The sequence below is a fragment of the Pogona vitticeps genome, chromosome 11, assembly GCF_051106095.1.
Source record: "Pogona vitticeps strain Pit_001003342236 chromosome 11, PviZW2.1, whole genome shotgun sequence".
In the NCBI taxonomy this organism is placed as follows: Eukaryota; Metazoa; Chordata; class Lepidosauria; order Squamata; family Agamidae; genus Pogona; species Pogona vitticeps.
Window position 1 is genome coordinate 1,708,461 of NC_135793.1, and position 21,370 is coordinate 1,729,830.

At 47.8% G+C, this 21,370-nt stretch overlaps 1 protein-coding gene across 1 annotated transcript; it reads left to right on the plus strand.

Moving 5' to 3' along the window:
* The first annotated feature begins 215 nt into the window (after nucleotides 1-215).
* Nucleotides 216-16,554, plus strand: ZDHHC15 (zDHHC palmitoyltransferase 15). Its single transcript, XM_020784405.3, has 12 exons — nucleotides 216-401; nucleotides 4,222-4,248; nucleotides 4,469-4,563; nucleotides 4,894-5,014; nucleotides 5,876-5,945; nucleotides 6,269-6,301; nucleotides 7,439-7,559; nucleotides 8,273-8,405; nucleotides 9,167-9,293; nucleotides 9,579-9,688; nucleotides 12,332-12,416; nucleotides 13,248-16,554. The coding sequence occupies exons 1-11, from the start codon at nucleotides 284-286 to the stop codon at nucleotides 12,373-12,375; spliced, it is 999 nt and encodes a 332-aa protein (XP_020640064.3). The 5' UTR covers nucleotides 216-283; the 3' UTR covers nucleotides 12,376-12,416; nucleotides 13,248-16,554.
* The last annotated feature ends 4,816 nt before the right edge of the window (nucleotides 16,555-21,370 follow it).

Genomic DNA, 21,370 nt, shown 5'->3' on the forward strand with positions numbered 1-21,370 from the left:
TCTTTCCCCTCTCCCCCCCAATGAACCACCGGGATCGACCGCTCCCTCCCCCCCCCATTCGAAGCGGTGGAGGCGGCTCAGGGCGTGTCGAAGAGGGACCCGAAGTGTGGCGCCCCGGGGGTGTGAGCGGCGGCCGCCTCTTTGGCCAGGCAGGCAGGCAGGCCTGCGAGCGGAGCGCCGAGCGCCCGAGCGTGTTTCCCGGCCTCCCCCTCCCTCCGTCGCCAGGCGCGGCCAGTGGAGGGCCGAGGGCGTCGTCGCCTCCCCTCGGCCGGGCGCCGGGAAGATGGCGCTGTCCAGGGGGCTGCGGTGCTGCCAGCGGGTCTTCGGCTGGGTGCCCGTCCTCCTCATCGCCCTGGTCGCCCTCTGGTCCTACTACGCCTACGTCTTCGAGCTCTGCCTGGGTGAGAGGAGGGGGGGAGGGGGAGGGGTCTCCTCCACCCGGATTTACCTGGGTGTCAAGCCCTACAATACAACACAACACAAGACACACACACAAACACAGGCCGGGGCTCCTTGGGAGGCCATGGACTACAAAGTCCATGCGCCGCGCCCCCCCAGGGGCGTGCGTGCGAGCGATGGGAGATGTAGTCCCCCGCGGGGAGAGGGCGCGTCGCTCCTCCTGAGGACACGCCGGAGCTTTTAGGACCCCCCCACCCCCACCCCACCCCCTCTCTTTTGGACTACAGTGCCCCGACTGACCCAGCCCCTGGGAGGCCATGGGCTTTGTAGTCCAGCACCTCTGGGCTACACCTCAGGCTCGGGGATTCTTTTTTGGGGGGTGTTGCAGTCCAGATGATATGTGGGCATCAGAGAGAGGGAGGGAGGGAGAAAGGGTTCAACCCCTGACTCCCAGTCTTTACCAGGGAGGAAGCCCCGAGGGGGGCAATCAAGAGGGTTTGGCTTCTCTCGGTCAAATGTGTTGCAAGGCAGCAGGACCCTGTGCAGGGCAAGGCCGGCTGAATTGGGGGGGGGGAAGGGTGTGTGTGTTTTGATTCCTCCCGGGGGGGGGGAAGCCAGCCTGGGTAGCCTCAGGCCATCTCCTCCTTCCCAGGGAGCCCCCAGAAGACACCCACAAAAGGTCTGAGTCCCTTTTGCCCAGAAAACCCTGGGAAGGGTCGCCATAAAGTCAGGATGGACTTAACAGCGTGCAGTTATGATGATGGTGGTGGTGGTGATAAGGGAGCCTGGATGATGATAAGGGAGCCTCCATTGAGTTAGGTAGAGGTTAGGGGGTTCGATTCCCCCCCCCAGTGTGCCTCCTATGAGTAGAACCAGCCTGGGTGGCCTTGGGCCAGCTGCACCGTCCCAAGAAGAAAGGAAGGGTAAACCATTTCCAAATACTCTCTACCTAGAAAACCCTGGAAAGAGTTGCCATAGGTTAGAACTGACTTGATGGAACATTGTTGTTGTTGTTGTTGATGATGATGATGATATAACAATGCCCATTCCCTCCCCAACCAACCAGTAGGAAAAGGTATGGGGTCAGGGTTTACTGGTAAACCCTGAAGGAACAGATCCAGGAATGTGACCCATCTTGTCCCACCAGGCTATCTGCACGTGGCCAAGGTCAGGTGGCATCTTCAGGCCCAAAGACCCCTCAGACTCTTTGAGTTTCCACCGTCTCACTTCACTTCCTTAGCTGTTCACAGTTGGCGGTTACCTGGGAGAGGAGGGGAGGGTGATGGAAGAGCCCCTTTTGGCAGCAGGCGGACGCTTCTCTCATGCCTACACCCGCCACACGCGACTTGTCGTCTCCCCTTTGTGGCGTTGATGCAAGCTGGCGTCCTGCACGCTCCGACATTGATTTGCTGGTTGACCTTTATTGACTGAATCTCACTTATTCCCAGTTTTCAAGAGTTTATTTTCAGCTGCTTAGTGCTGCTTCTGCTTTCAAATTGTTGACCTTTCCCTCTTGTCTTGGAAAAATAATCTTTCTGTCCCTTTCCCGTCTCTTCCGTGTAGTTGTGTGCTTGTGTACCCATTGTCTATGAGTGCATTTAAGAACATACAAAGCCACGTTCTGTTTATGCATCTGATGCAGTCTTGTTGATACCAGATGTTTGACTAGCTCTCAAGCAAGTTTTCCATGGTATTCTTTTTATTTATTTATTTATTTATTTATTTATTTATTTATTTATTTATTTATTCATTCATTCATTCATTCATTCATTCATTCATTCGATTTTTTAGAAATATTGAACCTGAGACTTTCATATGTGCCTACAGCCCTTTTCCATTTGATGAGGTCAGCCGTGTCCCACGATAGGTCACACCACAAATTATGGGAAGAACAAATTATATATAGTCGCCTTCTTATGTCTGAGGAAATGGGCTTGATCCATAAAAGGTCGCATTAAAATAGAGCAGCTCGTTTTTAAGATGCCACAATCTTTTTGTCTTTTGCTGATTTATTTTTTGTTCCGTTTTGTTTCTTGTGCAGTATGCCAGAAATTAAGTCGCTTCTCGGGTCTCTGGTGTGTTTTTTTTTTCCCCAAGAAAGGAGGTGGACTCCTTTGTGAAATTCCTCTGGATAAAGTGAACAGCCCAAAAAATGCTGGCCGTTCTGGACACGGGATTGCCTTCTGTGTTCCAGAGAGAGTTTTTTTTTCTCTGTGATGTGGTGGGAATTTGGTGGAACCCAGAACGCTGACCTCACTTCCTGGCATAACCCAATGTTTTTGCCTTTTGGTTGTTGTGGGTTTTTCGGGCTCTTTGGCTCTTTGTTCTGAAGGTTATTCTTCCTAACGTTTCGCCAGTCTCTGGGGCCGGTATCTTCAGAGGACAGCACTCTGTGCTCTGGTGTAGTTGGCTTGGGAGTGGAAGTGGTTTTGCTTTTTATCGGTCTGCAGTCGGCATGCCCTCGTGATTCAAACCTGTGTTTATGAAATGCAGCATACAGTCTGTGGAACGAATGTTGGGTTATCTCCATTCGTGGGAGCAGTGGACTGGAGAACTTTCAACATTTCTTCCCTGCGTTATTGTGCGTCTATATCCAGGGTGACAGCAAAAAATTTTTTTAAAAAAATTAAAGAGTGGAGGTCTTAACACTGCATCCTTTCCATGAAAACACAGGCCTGCAGATATGTCTAGCATCCACTCATTCTGTGTCAAATACCTGGGCATTGGACACTATGTTCTACCTGCAGGAAAATTATCTTTGTGTGGTACGGTTGTGATCTACAGGTGGAAGAGGCTGATGAGGGTCTGGATTTGGTGTGATCACAGTGCAGATCATGGTCACTTGTCTCTTTATCAGCTTGAAGGCAGTTTCCTTAAAAGCTTGGAGTGGGTGCAAGTTGACCAATGGATGCCCAACCCAGATAGGGCAGGGTTGTGGATGCTAAGTGACAAGCTCTTGATTCAGACAGCTGTATCCTTATTGAGCTCCTGCTGAAAGGGAAGTTCCCACAGATTTGTAGGGCAGGATTGAGCCAGTTGTGCAACGGTGCTGTTATGCAACCGGAAGGCGGGTGGGTGTCCTTCGCAGAAATTGACTCATAAGCCAACAACACCAGTGACTACACTGGTGGGGACTTCCCACTCCGGGGAAATTCCAGCTCTTAGCGTGACATCTGCTTAGACTTGCACCCTTTGCCTTTTGCTCCCTCAGAGAAGACGAGGGCCTGGAATCAACGTGGCCGGGAAGCTCTCAGTCTTGAGGGACTGTCTCCTCCCATTAAACATCGGGGGGGGGGCTTTTTCTCCCTCCCACCACCTTCACAGGTGCATTTGGTGGGAACACAGGAAAGGGCTTCCTATGTGGCGGCTCCCAGACTGTGGAACTCCCTCCCACAACGTGTAACATACTAGGCCCAGAACAAATAGGGTTTCGTCATGGCAAGTCTACCCTTGACCATTGTGCAGTATTGTCACACTTAGTTTCCAAATACAGTGGGAAATATCGGAATAAACTCTTTGGTGCCTTTTTGGACCTTAAGGCGGCATTTGACTCAGTCCCGAGAGAGTTGCTGTGGGCCAAGTTGGCCAGGTTGAATATAGATCCCAGACTGCTCTTCCTGATTAAAAACCTATACTCATCCACTAGTTGCCAAGTCAGGTATAATCTTCAGGGAAACTTAACTCCGGGATATAGATATACAGTAGATATAGATATAGATAGATAGAGAGAGAGAGGGAGAGAGAGAGGGAGAGGGAGATTTAATACAGGCCACCATAAGAATTTTTGTGTGTTATTTAAACTTGTCTTCTTTTCTCTTCCAGTGACTGTGACCAATGAAATAGAAAAAGGTACGTGGATATTTATCCCATTACATTAGGTTTTTTTTTCTTTTTTCAAAATATTGCTGGTCCACTTAAAAAAAAGGAAAGGTGCTTTGAAACCACCTTTTAAAGAAGAGAACCGGAAAGCAGACCACGGTCGAGCTGGCCTGTTTTGCTGCCTAGCGACGGAGGAGGTGGTATTTCTCTAATTCAGAATGATTATTTTCCCCCCCTCCCTCTCCTTTAGTGGCCTACCTCGTCATATTCCATGTGATTTTTGTCTTCTTCGTATGGACATACTGGAAGACTATATTCACTCCTCCCCAGCAACCGGACAAAAAGGTAAAACTCAGAGACCCACGAGATCGGTGGTTTCCAAACCTGGCTCTTCCCCAAAGGTGGCAGCTGGACGTGCATTCCGTACATCCTAGCCAGCGTGGCCAAGGGTGAGGGATTGTGGGTGTCGTAGTCCAGCAACCACCAGGGTTTCGGGTATTGGAACTACTACTGGGCAGTGTGGTTCCAGCCAAGATGAGAATCTGTGTCTCAAGCCTCCAAGCACACGAGGCCCACCCGGCCGTGTCCTCTGCTCCCCTTCTAATTGGAGAGCAGACCGATCAATAAGCCTCCTTTCCGACCTGGCCAACCTAACTCGTTCTCTTCTGCCTCCAGTTCCACATGTCTTACACGGACAAAGAGCGCTACGAGAATGAAGAGAGGCTGGAGGGCCAGAGGCAGATCCTGGCCGAAATGGCCCAGAAGCTGCCTGTGTACACCAGAACCAGGAACGGCGGTGAGTGGGGCCGGCAGCTTTGGAGGACGATGGTCTCGTCAAGTTGATCAGAGCAGCCGACGCCGGAAAGCCCAGTTATCCCTTCCACCGCCAACCTTTGATCTTAAGGCCCTTAAGGCAGAGAGAATCAGATTAGTTTAACAGGATTTCTTTTCTAACTTCCTCCCCCAGCTGTCCGGCGAAGGAGGAAATCCCATAAAGATGTTCTCGATTTGTAAGGAAAGTGACGGACACGATCTCTAACCGTAGTCAGGCTTAGTTCCTGCCTGTTGTGTCCCTTGGGAAACCCAATTGGGTTTCAAGGGAGGGCCGAACTGGAGCAGATCCAGGGAATGACTGGGAATGGGGCAGTGTTTTCACTCATAAGTCCCTGGAGCTCAAATCCTCTTGCCTAACGTAACACCCAAACCCCTGCCAGGGACAGACTGCTCCACGCCAACAAGTCCCCGCTTTGATTCCTCGTTGCTTCCTCTTCGTCTCATTGCTTGCAACCCAGAATCAAAAGGGGATGTTTTTCATCAGTGGCCGTCTTCCATGGAGTTCGACATGGTTCCTCCTACGTGGCATAACTTATGCAAGAGGATTTGGGCCATTGCTTCTGTCCTCATTGAAACCGGCAGCTCTCTTGGCTTATTCTTCTTATTGTTACTGTAATGATTATGTTTCAAAGCCTCCTCTCTGTGATCCTCTCCCCAGCCCTGCCTGAGAGGCCTCACAGTCCAGCTATTTTGTATTTGTGTTTCTGCTCTGGCAAAGCTCAGAAACCAGGGGCTGGCTCGCTTATAGGTACCAGGCCGGCCGGGCGGCATGATCGTTCCGGATTCGGTTCCTAACGATGTTTTTGTGTCCGCTCTTTCCCAGCCATCCGATTCTGTGATAGATGCCAACTCATCAAGCCGGACCGCTGCCACCATTGCTCCATCTGTGCCATGTAAGTTTCCTCCGACATCCGGTTCTGAGAGAGCTGGAGAGGTTGCACTTGGGGGGGGGGTGCTGGGGGGGGGATGCTGTGGGCCGTCCCTCTTCAGTGTACCTTCCTGCTGTGCTTGGGGTATCCGTGGGGATCCTCAGCATGAAGTGGAGATAGTTCTTGGGGGGAGGGCAATGGTAAGACTTGAACTGACTTAGAAACCACACGGCGTTTTAAGATGGCTCACAGGGTTTCTGGGTCCAACCCCAAGGGGTTTGGTCCTCCCGGGCCGTTGACGCATCCCTTCCTGGTAGCCTGATCCTTCCCCCCCCCTCTCTTTGCAGGTGCGTCTTAAAAATGGACCATCACTGCCCTTGGTGAGTGAGTCGCTCTAGAAACACTGCTGTGGGTGGCCGCTTCCACCCATCCCGGCGAACACCATGTTTCCTTCTCCCAAGGGGGCCGATTCCCCAAAGCGTTTTGAGGGTGCCAAAGAGGCACAAGGCTGGGTGACTCCTTTCTGTTCGACCAGCGTTTAGGATTCGGGATCAGAGAAGCCGGGTGCTTTTGTCCACGTTCACCTCCTGGGCATGCTGACCTTTGGAGTGGCTCGAATATAGCCTTGGGATGCCCGGTGTTGGTGAGCGGATGTCGTTGTGAGACAGTCAGGAACACAACCCCCTGGCTTTCTCAGCGGAAGCTAGGATGTCTGCTGGCTGCCTTATCCAGTCCCCGTCCAAACCGGAAGGCCCACAGATGGGTTCCTGGTCTGTCCTGCAATCTTTGGGAGGCAGTCGGCTCAGTTCTTGTCCGGGTCCGGATCGATGCGTTTCTGGATCTCAAGGGCAATCAAACAAAACAAACATACATTCCTGCAAGCAGGAAATTGAAACAGCTATGCTTTAGCAGGAATGTGCGCTCTACCTTCACGGTGACGCAAGGACTATCATAACAAGGCACTTCATTTTCTAGAAAGGGAAGGTTTTTAACACTAGCAGTAACAAGTTACTTTTGGGGATTATTCTCTTTTAGGGTGTGTGTGTGTGCGCACGCTGATTGGCAACGTAAGAAATTGTGCTTCAACTGTAACTTTGAGAACACGAGAAAAGCCATGTTGGATGGCACCAGAGTCTTATCTATTTGGTTCCCACCATGGCCAACATCATCTTGTGGCAGTGAGTTCCACAGTTTAGCTTTGCACTGCATGAAGAAATGCTTCATTTTATTTGTCTTGGATCCTCCACTTCTGTGGGTGACCCTGTTCAACTGTAGCATTAAAAGATAGAGAGAGAGAGAGAAAGTCTTTTCTGTTGTCACTGTGTCCACACTAGGTATAATTTTATACACGTCCACCATAACTCCCAATACTGTACTTGCCTTTTTTCTTTCTTTTCCCCTGAGTTTAACCTTCCCCCAGTTATGCCCGGGCCTCGCTGGAGGCTTGCTCCAACACTTTGCCCTCGGTATCCTTACACTAATTTCTTAAAATTTGATTTAAATCCTTGGCTTTCTAGGGTAAACAACTGCATTGGATTTTCGAACTACAAATTCTTCCTGCTGTTTTTAGCCTACTCCCTCTTGTACTGCGTGTATATTTCTGCAACCGTGTTCAAGTATTTCATCAAGTATTGGACGGTAAGTTTGGAAACCTAGCTTTTTTTAATGTGGTGGGTCATTTTATAGTTTTTGTTTCTCACTTACTGTCATTGGGGTTTCGAACAGTCTGGTTTTTAAAACAAAAGTAAGGGGTTCTCGCTGTGTAGGGTAAAACATGTGGTTCCATCTGTGGAACCACAGCAGCAGTTTTAGTATGAGTGCTGCTTTTTTAAATCCTGTTATTGCAAGTGGTTTTCAAAAATAAAACCAAGATGGATCAATGCCTATCAATTCTGCCCCATAGCACTTAAGGGCACTCTCTGGGCGGTTTATGAATTAATTATGCAGGGTACACATTGCGCCCCCTTCAGGCCTGCTGGGGACTCATTTACCGACCACAGAAGGATGGAAGGCTGAGTGAACCTTGAGATGGCTACCTGGGATTGAACCCCCGGGTCGTGAGCAGAGTTTTGGCTGCAGGGCTGCACTTTAATCACTGCGCCACAAAGCTCCACAAGGGGTTGGGGCCACAGATAGACCAGCAGAGCTCTGCAGCACAGGAGTTGTTGCCCGAGCAAAACAGCCTACGTCGGGTAACGGGTGCCTCCTTCTTGCTGTGGTTGGCTCAGAACAGCCATAGGCATCTGAGGCTTCTGGCGCTTTCACTGCAATACCTTCAGTAAACAATCGTGAATTTTTTTTAAAAAATCCTGTCATTTTTCTCCTCATCCTCTTTCGGCTTTCCTTGACAGGGAGAACTGACCAACGGACGTTCCAAGTTCCACATCCTTTTCCTCCTTTTTGTGGCAATCATGTTTTTCGTTAGCCTCCTGTTCCTCTTTGGCTACCACTGCTGGCTCGTCAGTCAGAACAGGTCTACATTGGGTAAGATATGCAACAGGATTCGGTTAAGGCAGGCAGTCGGGGGGCTCACAATGGGACTGATGGATCGCCACAAAGATCCAGTGTTCTCTCCTGACATGCAAGGAGCAGATCACGTGATGCTTCGAGAGCCGTAGCTCCCCACCTTGGGTCGCTCGGCTGTCCTTGAACTGCAACTCCCAGAAACACCAGCCAGCACAATTTGTGGTGAAGGCTTCTGGGAGTTATAGTTCAAGAACACCTGGGCAGCCCAATGTTGGGGCAGGTGTACATTCAAAGCCCTCAGAATGGGAACTGCCCCACAGCCACAGGCTGAAATGTGGGTCCCTACCAATGCTTTATGTGTTTAGTTGGTACCCGGGAAGGGATCTTTCTGCCCAGTGGCATCTGGACATGGGTATCTGTTGCCTCAAGGAACATGCCTGGCTCACTCTCTGCCACTTTTGGGGGATGTCAGTTGGAGGAAGAGCTGGGCGTACCAAGCCTTTTGTCATTAGAATCTGGTCCCCCTGACTTGATAAAACAGTTTGCCTCACGCTGCATATTGAAAATTAGCTTTTGTTGTGTGATTCATCAGTGGGAGGCAAACACGGGGTTCATTTGTAAGTCTGATTGCTCAGGCAAGGGGCTTTGAAGGAATTATGTATCTGGAGGGAAAACTTTCTAAAGGCAGGAAACATGTGTTTGACCTGAAAAGTTCTCGGCTGTCAGGTTCAGCCCACGAGAAAGAGACATCATTCTTCACCACTTGTGTTTCCCTGTAGAGGCTTTCTCTGCCCCGGTGTTTCCAAACGGCCCGGATAAAAATGGATTCAACCTCGGCTTTGTGAAAAACCTCCAACAGGTGTTTGGAGAGAAAAAGAAACTCTGGCTGCTACCTGTTGCATCCAGGTATGTGGGCGGCAACTCACCCAGGAGCCGTAGAGCAGAGGTGAGGCTCGGATAAAGGCGAGCAGAGTCCGTCCTGCAGGGATGAGAACTGCACGAGCAGGCGAGGAGCCGCTGTCGGGGGGGGGGAGTCTGGGTGAGAAAAGCCAGGGTGAAAAGTTTGGAGGTCAGCATAAGAGTCTCTCTTTCTCACACACACACACCAGAGAGAGAGAGAGAGATGCCTGGATTTTGTATCCCACACTCAAAACGGTTCCCTGCTCTCATGGGCTACCTCTGTCTCTCCAGCCAGGGTGATGGGCACTTTTTCCCAACCCGCACTTTGAGTGAAGCGCGTAATCCGCTGCTGGCAAACGAGGAGCAGTGGGAGGAAGACGGCTCGGAGGACGACACCCACGGTAAGGGGGCTGCCTGCGCACAGATCGGTTCCAGGGGTGGGTGGGGGCCCATTCGTTCATAGAGCCACAGGAAGGCCATGGCGAAAGAGATCGAATCACCCTGAACGTGTAGCCGATGGTGGCATCCGATTTTGGTTGCTGAGCCATGATCTATCCAGATAGTGTTTCAGTGGGAGTGGAGAGACTAGGTAGGTCTGGTGGAGGGGGGAAGCGAGTGTCGTGACGTGAGGAGCCTAAAACCATCAGCGTTCAGACATTGGCCCCTCCTGACCCTCTCTGCGAACCCAACAAAGCTCACCAAGGCGCTGCAAAACAGGCCAGGTCGCCTTGAGAAACCCAGATGCACTCCCAGCCCTTGAAACGCCCTGCTGGGAAATATGCGTCTTTCCTGCAATGCGATGCTTCCTGCTTGGCGCTGGGTAGCTTTCGCACTGACCTTGTTCAGCGCTCCTGAAGATGCTGAAGGATGCTTCATGGCAACATTTAATAAGCCGTCTCACCCAAGGCGCTCACTTCAGAAGCTGGCACGGCTGGAATAAGTACCGTTTCCTGGGTCTCGTGAGTCCAGCTGAAGTAGTTCGCTTCCGCACGGGCTCCGAAGAGGGATTCTGAGGGCCTTTCATCAAGGCACCTGCATCGGAGCAGCTTCTCCCCTCACACTCGGCAACTTTGATTGTGGAACACGGAACCTCCTCCACCCTGTACTTTGTGTGCGCGCGCATGTGTGTGTTTCGTTAGAATTAAGAAGTTTCTCTACGAAAAACCTTGCAAAAATACTGTGGCAGACCTTGCCCTTAGGCAGAGTCGGCCAAGCATTTCAGACAAGAGATTCTGACTGTCACAAAGGGGCAGAAAACAGACTCACTTGCCTGATGGTTATTGTAGATTTTTATATCCCAGAGGGCTCAGCAGAAGTCACCAGTAGCTGACATTCATTGTCCGGAAGGGCGGCTCCCCTTCCCCTTCGTGGGCTCACTGTTCATCTCTTCCTGGGCTCCTTTCACTTCCCCTAAAAATATTTATTTTAGTGGTTTAGATCCCATCTTCCTCCACCTCCATGAACCCAACAGAGAAGGCATGATCTTTCTGCTTCCCAATTTACTTTCAAAACAACCTTGTGAGGTGTCATAAAATCCAAGAATCGTGGAGTGGGAAGGGGGCCTCTTAAGGCCATCGAGTCCAACCCCCCTGCTCAGTGCAGGGACCCAAATCAAAGCAGACCTACCGGGGGGGTTGTCCTGTTTTCTCTTGAAGGCCTCCAGTGTTGGAGCACTGCTCACCCCCTCTCGAGGTCATGGGTTCCCTTGTTGTACTGCTCGAACAGTTGCAAAGTTTTTCTTGAGATTCAGCCAAGTACGTCGGCTAAGACGGCAGAGAATAATGGGGCCCAAAACACCCCCTGGCCAAGCGAGGCTATGAATCTAGGTCTATTGAGTCCAGCAGCCTAACCATGACTGTACTCAGAATCATCTCGCTGCCTTCTTCTGCTCGTGGCTATTTGACATTTAGCCCAGCTGCTGTTGCCACCCATGCAATATCTATATCTATCTATCTATATCTATCTAATTATCTATCTATCTATCTATCTATCTATCTATCTATCTATCTATCTATCTATCTATCTATCTATCTATCTATCTATCTATCTATCTATCTATCTATCTATCTATCTATCTATCTATGTGCAGCTGTGATGGGAACAGAGTGAGTTGTGAGAAAGGGGAAAGAAAGCCAACAGGAGGGCCCTGTAGCCTGAGGGGAAATGATGGCCATAGCTGAGCACTATAACTTGATGGGCAAGTCATTTCCCTTCGTCCCCTGAGAGCCACTTGCAAGCACTCCACCGCCCGCCTTGCTCAAGTGGCAGAAGAAGTGCTCCTCCTGATCAGGGTTTTGCTCTTCAGGGACCGGCTCAAAAGGAGATTCGCAGCCTTCAGCAATTAAGGAGACACATCGCCCAGTCTCCCTGGCTAATATTCCCCCCCCCCCCGTTCAACTACAAGAAAGCAACCCTTTGTGTTTTTTGTGCACAAACACAGCTAATTGTGTCAGCTTGAAACAGACCACAGCACCTGCTGGGTCTAAACAAACCCCCCGCGGCTCAACATGTCTTTGTAAGCTTGGCGCTACATTAGCCGGTCTCTCCTAAGGCTAGCCCTGACGAGACGAGACCCATGGGCCCAGTGGGAAATACGATTCAGCAGTTGATTCAATGAGTCGACTCTCTTTTAAGACTAGCAAGAGGATGTTGGGCCAGAGAACAACCAGAACAGTGCTGAATTACATAAACCAAGCATTTACTTCTTTTTGGGAAATATGTGTTAGAAGAATGGTTTGTAAAATCTGTGACGGTCCAGGTGTTAAGAGCAAAACACCCAAATACGAGTCAGCGCAGACTTCTTGATTTCCATCTGTTCTAAGCGGAATACCCTTCATCCTTGTAGCAGCCATGAAAATTCATGCCTGAATGCAGTAATGCCCGTAAATAACTTAATTCTTCAATTAGGAAGCGGGAAGGCAAAACCTTGACCAAAAAGTAACAGCAGTGGCTTTTTACCTCTAAATAGCATTTTCTATCACCCGGCTTTCTGATGATGTCTTTGAGCATCTGACTTGTCTTGTTTCTTTTCCTTGATGATCTAGATTGCCCCGAAAGTTCCACCCTTTCCATGGAAATGGAGACGTAGCATTCCTTGAACGGCTGGCAGGACAGAATCCACTCTTTCTGGTAAGCATGGAGAGTGGATCCTTGAATTGGCATGTATTTCCTAAGCGTGGAAACCTGGCTTAGCAGGGTTCAGAAAGGCAACTGTGTTTAATAATATAATAATCTTAGAACTGCAGAGCTTGAAGGAATCTTGTAGATCATGAAGCATAGCCCTCAACAAGGAGGCCCAGTGGGGAATTGAACTCCCAAACTCTTGTCACTTTAATGATGAACACATCTATTTTTAAAGAAATATTTGACCTTTGTCCCAGCAGCATAGCAAGCTAGTTTATAGATGTCTAACCAGGGCAAGTACTCCGGAAAATCAGAACTGGGTAAAAGTAGAAAACAAGGATGTATTGTTTCAGGTAAACGAGAGAGGGTCTGTGCTCCTTCAATGGAAGGATTTGGAAAAGCTGATAACGTTGGCTTTTATAGATGAGTTTTGCTGATGGGGGTGCTGTGACTTGGAGGAAATAGACTGTCTTTCTCTCTTCTAAGAAAAGAGAACTATATTTCATTTCAAAAAGGAGAAAGGAAAGCTTGAGCACAGGAACTTGCAAAAAACATAGCTGGTTATTTAGGAAAGACCAAGACGGGGCAATATGCCAAAGTCAGCCTACTTTGCTACCTAGGAGTCTCATCTTCCAGCACCAATTCAGATTATCTCTTGCATCTCCCTCATCACCTCTCCATGCTTCCAGCCTGTTTCACTCCTTATAACTGCCATTGAGCATACACATTAGCAGCTTCTATTTGTATTGTGTGTGTTGTTGTTGCTGTTATTGTTGTTTTTACATGTGCCTGTTAAATGCAAAGTGGCATCACATCATGTCTGTTTTTTTCCCCAAGGCAAAGAAACAGAATGTACTCTCAATCAGATCTGTTCTGAGGATGGCTTCATCTTTTCCCATCCCTTCTTGGATTTCAGCTTCCTTCCCTCATCAGCTTCCTCCAAGTGGCGGAAGCATGTGGTTCTTTCAGGACAAGCGGCCTTGGGGCCCTGATGCGAATCCTGGCTGTCTGAGATGGTTCTTCAGGATGCCTGCACCAGGATGCTTCTCATGATCATACTACTGATTCGTAGTAGCACAGCTCTGGAATTTTTAAGGACATCTTTGACTTTTTCCTTTTAAACGTCTTACCTGGAAGGAACAAAACATGTTTGCATTTCCAAATGCCTTAATGGCAGTTAGCTGACACCGTGGATGTCCCTTCGTGTCCCGTCTTACCACTAACAAGAACAGTTCTGCAACCGAGGAATGGAGGAGGAGGGGCATCCGGACAACCTGATGGCATGCATATGGGCAGAAATCATGGTTTGCCATATCAGACCTTGTTCGAAAACCTGGGTGAGTACTCACCTCTCCCTCCCGTGAGCTGAATCTCTCCCTGCCATTTTCTTCATCACTACCTTTGATTCTGCTAAGAACTCTTGCCATTTTGGGGTCTAAAAAGGTATCCTTCTTGGCGTGGTGTAAAGATGTGATGAGCCTTAAAGCACAATCTTTGTGGCAGGTGCCTACAGTTCTACAAAGCTGGCCGAGAACGAAACCGACAAGCACAACTTGAAAGACTAGGCACATTTCCGACACAGCCCACTGGCCTTTGACCTCCGCTACTGCGTGCCCAGGACTTGCCGCGGTGATCAGGCTGTAGCTGCACCAAGAACTCGTACAACGGTGTGCATCTCTTGATGAATGTTTCCCCAGGGACGGGAAACATTTCCCCTTGTTTTGCATTACGGTTCCCAGAAGCCCATAGCCATCGTGGCCACGCGAGCCATAGGATTCTGGAACTCATCATCCAAAAGGAATGTTCCCCATCTCTGCATTTTCCCTGCACATCGAAAAGTAGCATACCAGGAAGAAAGGTCTCAGCCTTGCCACTTTCCTGCCATGTTACTTCCCTCTGTGTAGAAGGAACTATTCTGTACAGTTAGACGTTCAATCATGTGAGCCTACCGCTGGTTGGACTGAAACAGCTGGAATGCAGTCCTGTTCCACAGATTTCTAAATCACTGCCAGAATCCTGTTGGTGTTGCCATAAAATGTGCGTAACTTATCACCACCGATTGCAGTTAATTGATGAAGTGTCAGGGTGCATCTTGATTGCACAGCTAAGAAGTATGAACAGCATGTGCCCCATCAGTTACCCACAATTAGTCACGGCGGTTTACACAACCGTGAACACCAACTGGATTCTGTAAAGGCAGAGAATGTGGTTGTCTTAAAATGAGCAATGGTACTGAGAATTTGTAGGCTGCTTCCTTAAAAACAAAATCAAGCTCCCCCCCCCCTTTTACACATTAAACAACCCTGGCAGTAAGCAAACTGGAATGGGCTAGATTTTCTTCTTTTATAAACTCTCTCTTTCTCAAGTACTGGCAGCGTACGGTATCTGTTTTGACCTCAAGGTCCGGCCAAGTACGATCTTTTTCTCGAGAGATTTCTTGGTTGCTTCAGTTTGCATTCTTGCAGAAGCAGGAGAGGAGGAAACAACTTTATTTTAAAAAGCAAAAATGGTATGCCAACAGCAGAACCAAAGTTCTACCCATGTCTGCTATGGAAATAGGACACTCTCACTGGTTCTGTGTAAGGCGTTTGGTTTAAGCTCTACCGGAGACGCTCAATACGCTCCTTGGATGCTGCAGTGGGGAGAAGCCAGAGAGAACGAAGTCTCACTAGACCCCATGTAAAGCATTTAACGACATAAAGCTTTTGTGATTTCAATGGGGATACTTTTAGGCTCCATTTCTTCTGGATTATATGCAGTGTGTTGATTGATGCTGCTTGTGTATCATCTCTCTGATGCATACACGATGGAAAACAGACATTGCAACTGTAATGTGTAAAAGCAGTGTAAACTCTCCTTGAAACGAAATTCACTTCAATTTGAATGTAACGTACGTAGCAGCAAAACCCACATTGTCCAGTGATTTCCAAGCTGATCAGACATTACAAAGGCACTGAAATCAATGTGAATCCCCAAAAAATAAGTACTGTATTAGACCAGTCTTTGATATTAAAAAAGAAAATGCAGGCCCACATGCAAAGAACTTAAAATTGCAAAATCCCTGTAACTCCGCAGCACCTTCCTTTGGTGGGGCCATCACTGCACATCCCAGTTGAACAGGAACTCAAGCGCTTGGCTGGCTTTGTATCTCTCCCACCACCACCACAACTACTGAAAGGATGATGCCCAGCCTAAGGCCACCAAGCTAGTTGTGGTTAGGATGCCTTTTATTCCTTCCCACCTCCTGGCTTTTAAGCCTTCTGAACCAGGCAGGTGCCTCCTCCTCTTAACCCTGGTTGGGCCCGTTCAAAGGAAGGACTAAAATGGCCAGCAAAGAGCCGTGCACAACTTCTCTGCCCAGGCAAGCAGCTTCTGTTTCCCCTTTTGTGTTCATCGGCACTTCTTGGTCTCCACTTCAGCCATAGCTGTGGAGCAGACATGAGCAGGCACCCAGTTTATCCTCTTGATTTGGTTCCTTTTTACGAAAACCAAGACCCAGAGCCCAGGGCAAAAGAGGGAGCACTAAGAATGCCAAGCCAGAGGGACTCAGAGAACAGCCCCCAAACTCCGTTTCCAGGGCCAGAACACAAGCCACAGCCTTTCTGCAGAAAAATGTGTGCCTGCCGATTCCTAAGCGTTATTGATTTTAGCAGTCTAATTTAGGAGTGAAAGGCAATCTGTCGTGGCCATTATTAAATAACGGGGAGTCAGAAACCGTGACCAATCTACCTAATGCAGATCACCTTGCCATCAGCTAAAACGCCCCCAGCCTACATTCTGGCCACCCCTGCGGTGTAAAACCAGACGCCGCAAGAGGCGGCAGCTGCTCTTGCCCTCCTTTCTTGGCAGCCTCGATCAAACGGCGCTTCCAATTGTTATTTCTGCTCCCGTGCCAGACCCCTGAAGGGTAGTGCAGCTGTTCAGCTTGTAACGGCACAAATAGAATACATGCAAATTATTTCCCTGAGCACCTTTGGGGAGCAACGTGTTTTAATTCCATAGCCTGCCTCAATAAACTCCCCTCATTCTCAGGTAACCAAAATAACGGAGTTTATTTTTGGAAACGCCTGAGCAGCCACCATATCGCAAAGAGACTTCCCCTGTCAAGATTCATCTGGGCTGGGGAATTTTTCAAACTCAAAAATACTTGCTCCTGCGCAATCGTGCCAGCCCTCAGCCAACATGGAACCCAACAAGCCAGTAGAGGCCAACTCTGTGCCTTCACGAATGAGGAGGTTCACAAGCCAGCCTTCCTAACAGGGCCATGTTATTATTTATTTTTTATTTATTTGATTTATATCCCGCCCATCTAGCATAGTCTACCACTCTGGGCAGCTAACAACAAACATATATACAATTAAAATAATATAAATCATTGATATCATTAGTAACAAAACATTCCAAAAGATGATAAATGATAGATAGCCAAGCGAAAGGAAGTTAAATGCTGGCAGGAGGGAAGGCCTGGATGTAAAGCCATGTTTTTAGTTGGGTTTTAAATGTACCCAGCATAGGGGCCGTGCGAATCTCAGGAGGGAGATTGTTCCAAAGGCGAGGAGCCACCACCGAGAAGGCCCGGTTTTGAGTCTTTTTCCTCTGGGCCTCCCTTGGCGTCAGGCTCCTCAGCCTCACCTCCTGGCTCGCGCGGGTGGTCCGGGTAGATCTTGGTGGGAGCAGGCGTTCCACCAAGTATCGAGGTCCCAAACCGTTTAGGGCCTTATAAGTTAGCATTAAAACTTTGAAATCGATGCGGAAATGAATGGGCAGCCAATGCAGTCTGGCTAGGGTAGGAGAAATGTGGTGGTATTTTCTCACTCCAGTAAGGAGCTTGGCCGCTGCATTCTGCACCATCTGAAGTTTCTGCATCAACCTCAAAGGCAGCCCCACGTAGAGCGCGTTGCAGTGGTCTAGTCTTGAGATTACGAGTGCGTGGACCAAGGTAGTGAGCGCCCCCATGTCAAGGTAGGGCCGCAGCCGGGCAATCCGCCAAAGATGGCTGTAGGATCCTACAGTCCATAGGATCTCCAACATCGAAGCACAGAAAACTGCCAATGCAGCTTTAAGCTCTTCTCGTCCCCCTCAAGGTTCGGTGTTCCTCTAGATTCCTCACTGTGGTCAGCAATAGCTGGACGTTTCCACATGCTTTTGCTGCCGAAAGTTCTGCAACTGCGTGGGCAACAAGCTGTATGTATGCTGCCATAAAAATAAAGCTTTCCAGTATATCTGAGTGAAAGCACCACATGGAATATTTTGCATCTTGATGGAGAGAGTCACTGCCAGCACTTATCAGTTTCTTGAGTTGCATTCAGATTTTTCCTGTTTCCATCGTCAAAAGCACACAGGGGCATTTTCATCAGCCAAAAAAAAAAAAAAAAAAAAGGTCTAAGCACATGGCATGAAGAGGGGACCATCCTTCCACCTCAGTTTTGTTCCAGTGCCTTTGTGCTAAACTGGAAAGGGCAGGGGGAGGAAAACCATGCCAGTTATTGCTCCTTGAATTCTGCCAACATTGTAGGCCAGACCGAGCCTCCCACACACATTCCTCTTTATTGGGCATGCGATCAGCTGTACTGATGGTCTGCCTGTCTTCCAAGAAGAGGCAGGAGAGATGCATCCAGACTCTCTTTATTTTAGATATTTGATGCATTTCAGGTACAAACAGCAAGCATACCTGTAGCTGCTCAAACAGTCTTGACAGTATCCAACCTCGCTGAAAACCAGAGCCCGTGCTTGTAATAATTGCCTCTGGAGTTCCGTCACATCAGCGGTTCTTGAGTCGCTTTGTAACTGAAGCCAAGCTGGGCTAGAACAGCCAGCGTCTCAAGAGCATCCAGTTGAAAGATACTTCTTAAATACTGGATATTTGCTTGGAAGTGGAAAGCATGGGAGGCCCTTTAACGGATCAGAGCAGAAGGCTTCTACACTGCATGAGACACAGCTCCTTTCATTCTGTTTGTCAAATCTTTTGTAGCACTGTGGCCATCCTGTGCTACAAACGAGGGGAGAAAATGTGCAAAGGCAGATTGGCAGGCGTGGCCTGCGCATAGCCTCAAGTCTTATACTAGCTTTGGAATTAAGAGCAATGTGCATTCCCTGGCATTGGCTGATGCCCTGGTGCGCCTGTTTAAGAACTTTCTGTAGGGCTGTTGACCTACTTGAGGAGAAAAAGATTATGCTGAAGACGCGGATGCTGTCCTGTCGGACTTCACAACTATGATGAGAGACGGTGTCAATGGGAGTGTTAGTCTTCCCAAAAGTGGTACAGAATACCGCCCGGGGCGTACATTACACATGCACACAACATACCAGGTACTCTCTCTGGCTAGCAGCTTAAAAGTCATCATGTTGATGACTATGAAAGATTATGTCCATGATAAGTTGAGCAGTAAATTACTGCTAGAGAAATATGGTCTTTTGCTAACGTTGTTACATCACGCCGCTTAATTTTTGTAAATTAGATGTTAGATAACTATAGAGCAAGGAACAATAATGTTGGGAGAAACAGAGTAGATTGATTATCTTCTCATCCTGTGCCTGAGTCCTGTAAGATTCAGCAAGCATCCTGCCATGACAAAGGTTTCATTTGCCCAGAATCTATGGAATGCTGCTCTGGAAAATGGGGCCATAAATTAGAAAGCACAATTTTGTAATATTTTAAAGAAAATGATCAATAATATCTGTAATGCCAACATGAATGTGATATATCTTCCTTTCTGCCCCTCTTGGGGAAAGAAGGGGTGGGAGGGGAAAACTGAATGATGAGGTACAGCAACCAGATTGCATTTCTTCCCAGACTTGCTGAAACTTTTGCACCGTATCCATCCCTCCACTTTATCCTCCTGTAAACCACTGACAATAAAACCGGAGTTTATAGCTGCGCAGGCTGACGATATGAACACCACAGAGGCTGTTCTTGACAATTCTGGAGACACTGCATTGTCATGAACTAGTATAAATTAGAGATGGGCATGAACCACTGATTCGTGCCAGTTCGTTTATTGGCCGAACAGATATTCGGCACTTAAAAGCCCCACCTTCTCTGGAGGGTGGCCACTCAGAAGCAGCGCCCGGAGGAGGCGGAGCAGGGAAGCCAGGGTGGACGCCCACTAGAGGAGGCGGGGCTGGTAACCACCAAACTCCTCTTCGAGTTGAGAGAATACTCCGTTTTCTTCCTGGCACCAGCTGCTACTGCTTTCTGGATGCATTTGGGTTGCATCCTGGTGAAATGAATCTACTTGAAAATTGTTTTGATTTGAGATGTATTAATATTTTAAAGGTGGTGAGAGCCAGTTTTGGTCATCTCTGCTGATGGCACACATCTAGGCTTCCTGAAGTCCATTGTCAATGAAATCTCTCCTCATTAAAACCAATGCCCTAATAAGATAAAGTACAGTATAGTGACTCGATTTTCTCTCGTCACTCATCAGTATCCAGTATGCCCTCAGTATTGCAGTTTTAAAAAAAAACAACCCAGATGACTTTTCATTTAATATTTTGAAAGAGTTGAGACAGATTGCCGTAAAGTATCCATTTAAAATTGAATTTAATTCATATAAGGAGGAAATCTGCTGAAACATTATTTCCTCCAATACCGATTGAGAGGTTTCCATCTACAACCACCATCGGCTGCTGATCAACTGGTTAGTTCAGTTTGAAGTATCTTGTCATGCCTTTTTTCTGTTCTGTTCAGATAATCAAAGTATTATTATGGCCTGTTTTAAGATTGTTTTCTGAGGGATCTTGAAAAGTGGCAGCTTACTGCACCGTCTTTCTCCCACCTATGCCTTGTTATCTTTTTTATAGCATCTCTTTTCTTTCTTCCAGTCATGGGTACAAGCTGAGAGCAGCTAATTCCATACTTCTAAATATTTTGTCATACTTGCTTCTCTCTTGGGGCATTGTGTGTGTCTTGTATCTAAATCAAGCCACATTATTTAACTGGCATTACTTCAGAGGTGCGGTTTCTTCATTATAGTTTACAAGAAAATGATCATAGTTTTTATCCTACAACTAAGCCTCCTTTATCATTGATGGATATTGATCAAGGATGAAATTCCACATTAACCCTGTACCATATTTAAAGCATTTCATTCTCTCAGATTTGTTCATCTAAAAATGTGGGTGTTCCTGCTTTTGTAGCAGCCTTAAAGCATGGAACATTTTGCAATAAAATATTTTCAGAAATCGAGGTCTGTGTACGTTTTAAAACTTGTTCCTCTGTTCTGTGCCGTCAAGCCAAAAGTGACTTATAGCGACCCTGTCACATTCCCGCCTGCCCCTTGATTGTTTCACCAAACACAGGGCACAAGCTATGTGTCTTTCAGCTGCCACCAGTTGATTACATCAACATTAGGTATTATTAATAATAGAGGTCCAGACCATGTGTCATTTTAAAGAGAACCAAATAGAAGTTGTTTATTAATATAGGTGATGAAGGTACAATCAATGTCTTTAACTCTTAACCAAACATCCCACTTCATCCACCCTCAACCACCACCCTCTCTCTCTACTTCAAACTCCCAATCTCCTGCAGAGACCCTTATATCTGGTGACTCTGCCTCTCCAGCACTCTCACCGGTACATGCAAAGAGTTCAATACTGTAGTAACTGTTCTGATTGTGTAATAGTTGTGGAATATGCTGTACCACCTCCAAGTTAGATGATTTGGTCGCTGATGACTCAGACTAAAGTTGGAAACAGTCACTCTGTGAACATTGGGGTAAAAATAAAAATACTATTTGAGGACTAGACAGAGATGACAGGAAGGACTGGAGGATGAATGTCCTTGTAACTTCATTACCGAACAACCCGGAAATGGATACTGTGGTCAACTCAATATATGAAGAAGACTCACACTGCCTCAGCACGACAGACATAATGATTCACATTAAGCAGCTAAGTCAGACTTCCCATCGACTGAGCATCCCTTTGAAACACCCTGCATTGTCTTGTGTAGTTAG

Bases quoted from the DNA above. Each gene is read 5' to 3' on its own strand.
- ZDHHC15 (XM_020784405.3), top strand. From the start codon at position 284: ATGGCGCTGTCCAGGGGGCTGCGGTGCTGCCAGCGGGTCTTCGGCTGG. The intron at 4,249-4,468 runs GTACGTGGATAT...CCTCTCCTTTAG, and splicing joins GACCAATGAAATAGAAAAAG to TGGCCTACCTCGTCATATTC. The intron at 5,015-5,875 runs GTGAGTGGGGCC...GCTCTTTCCCAG, and splicing joins CACCAGAACCAGGAACGGCG to CCATCCGATTCTGTGATAGA.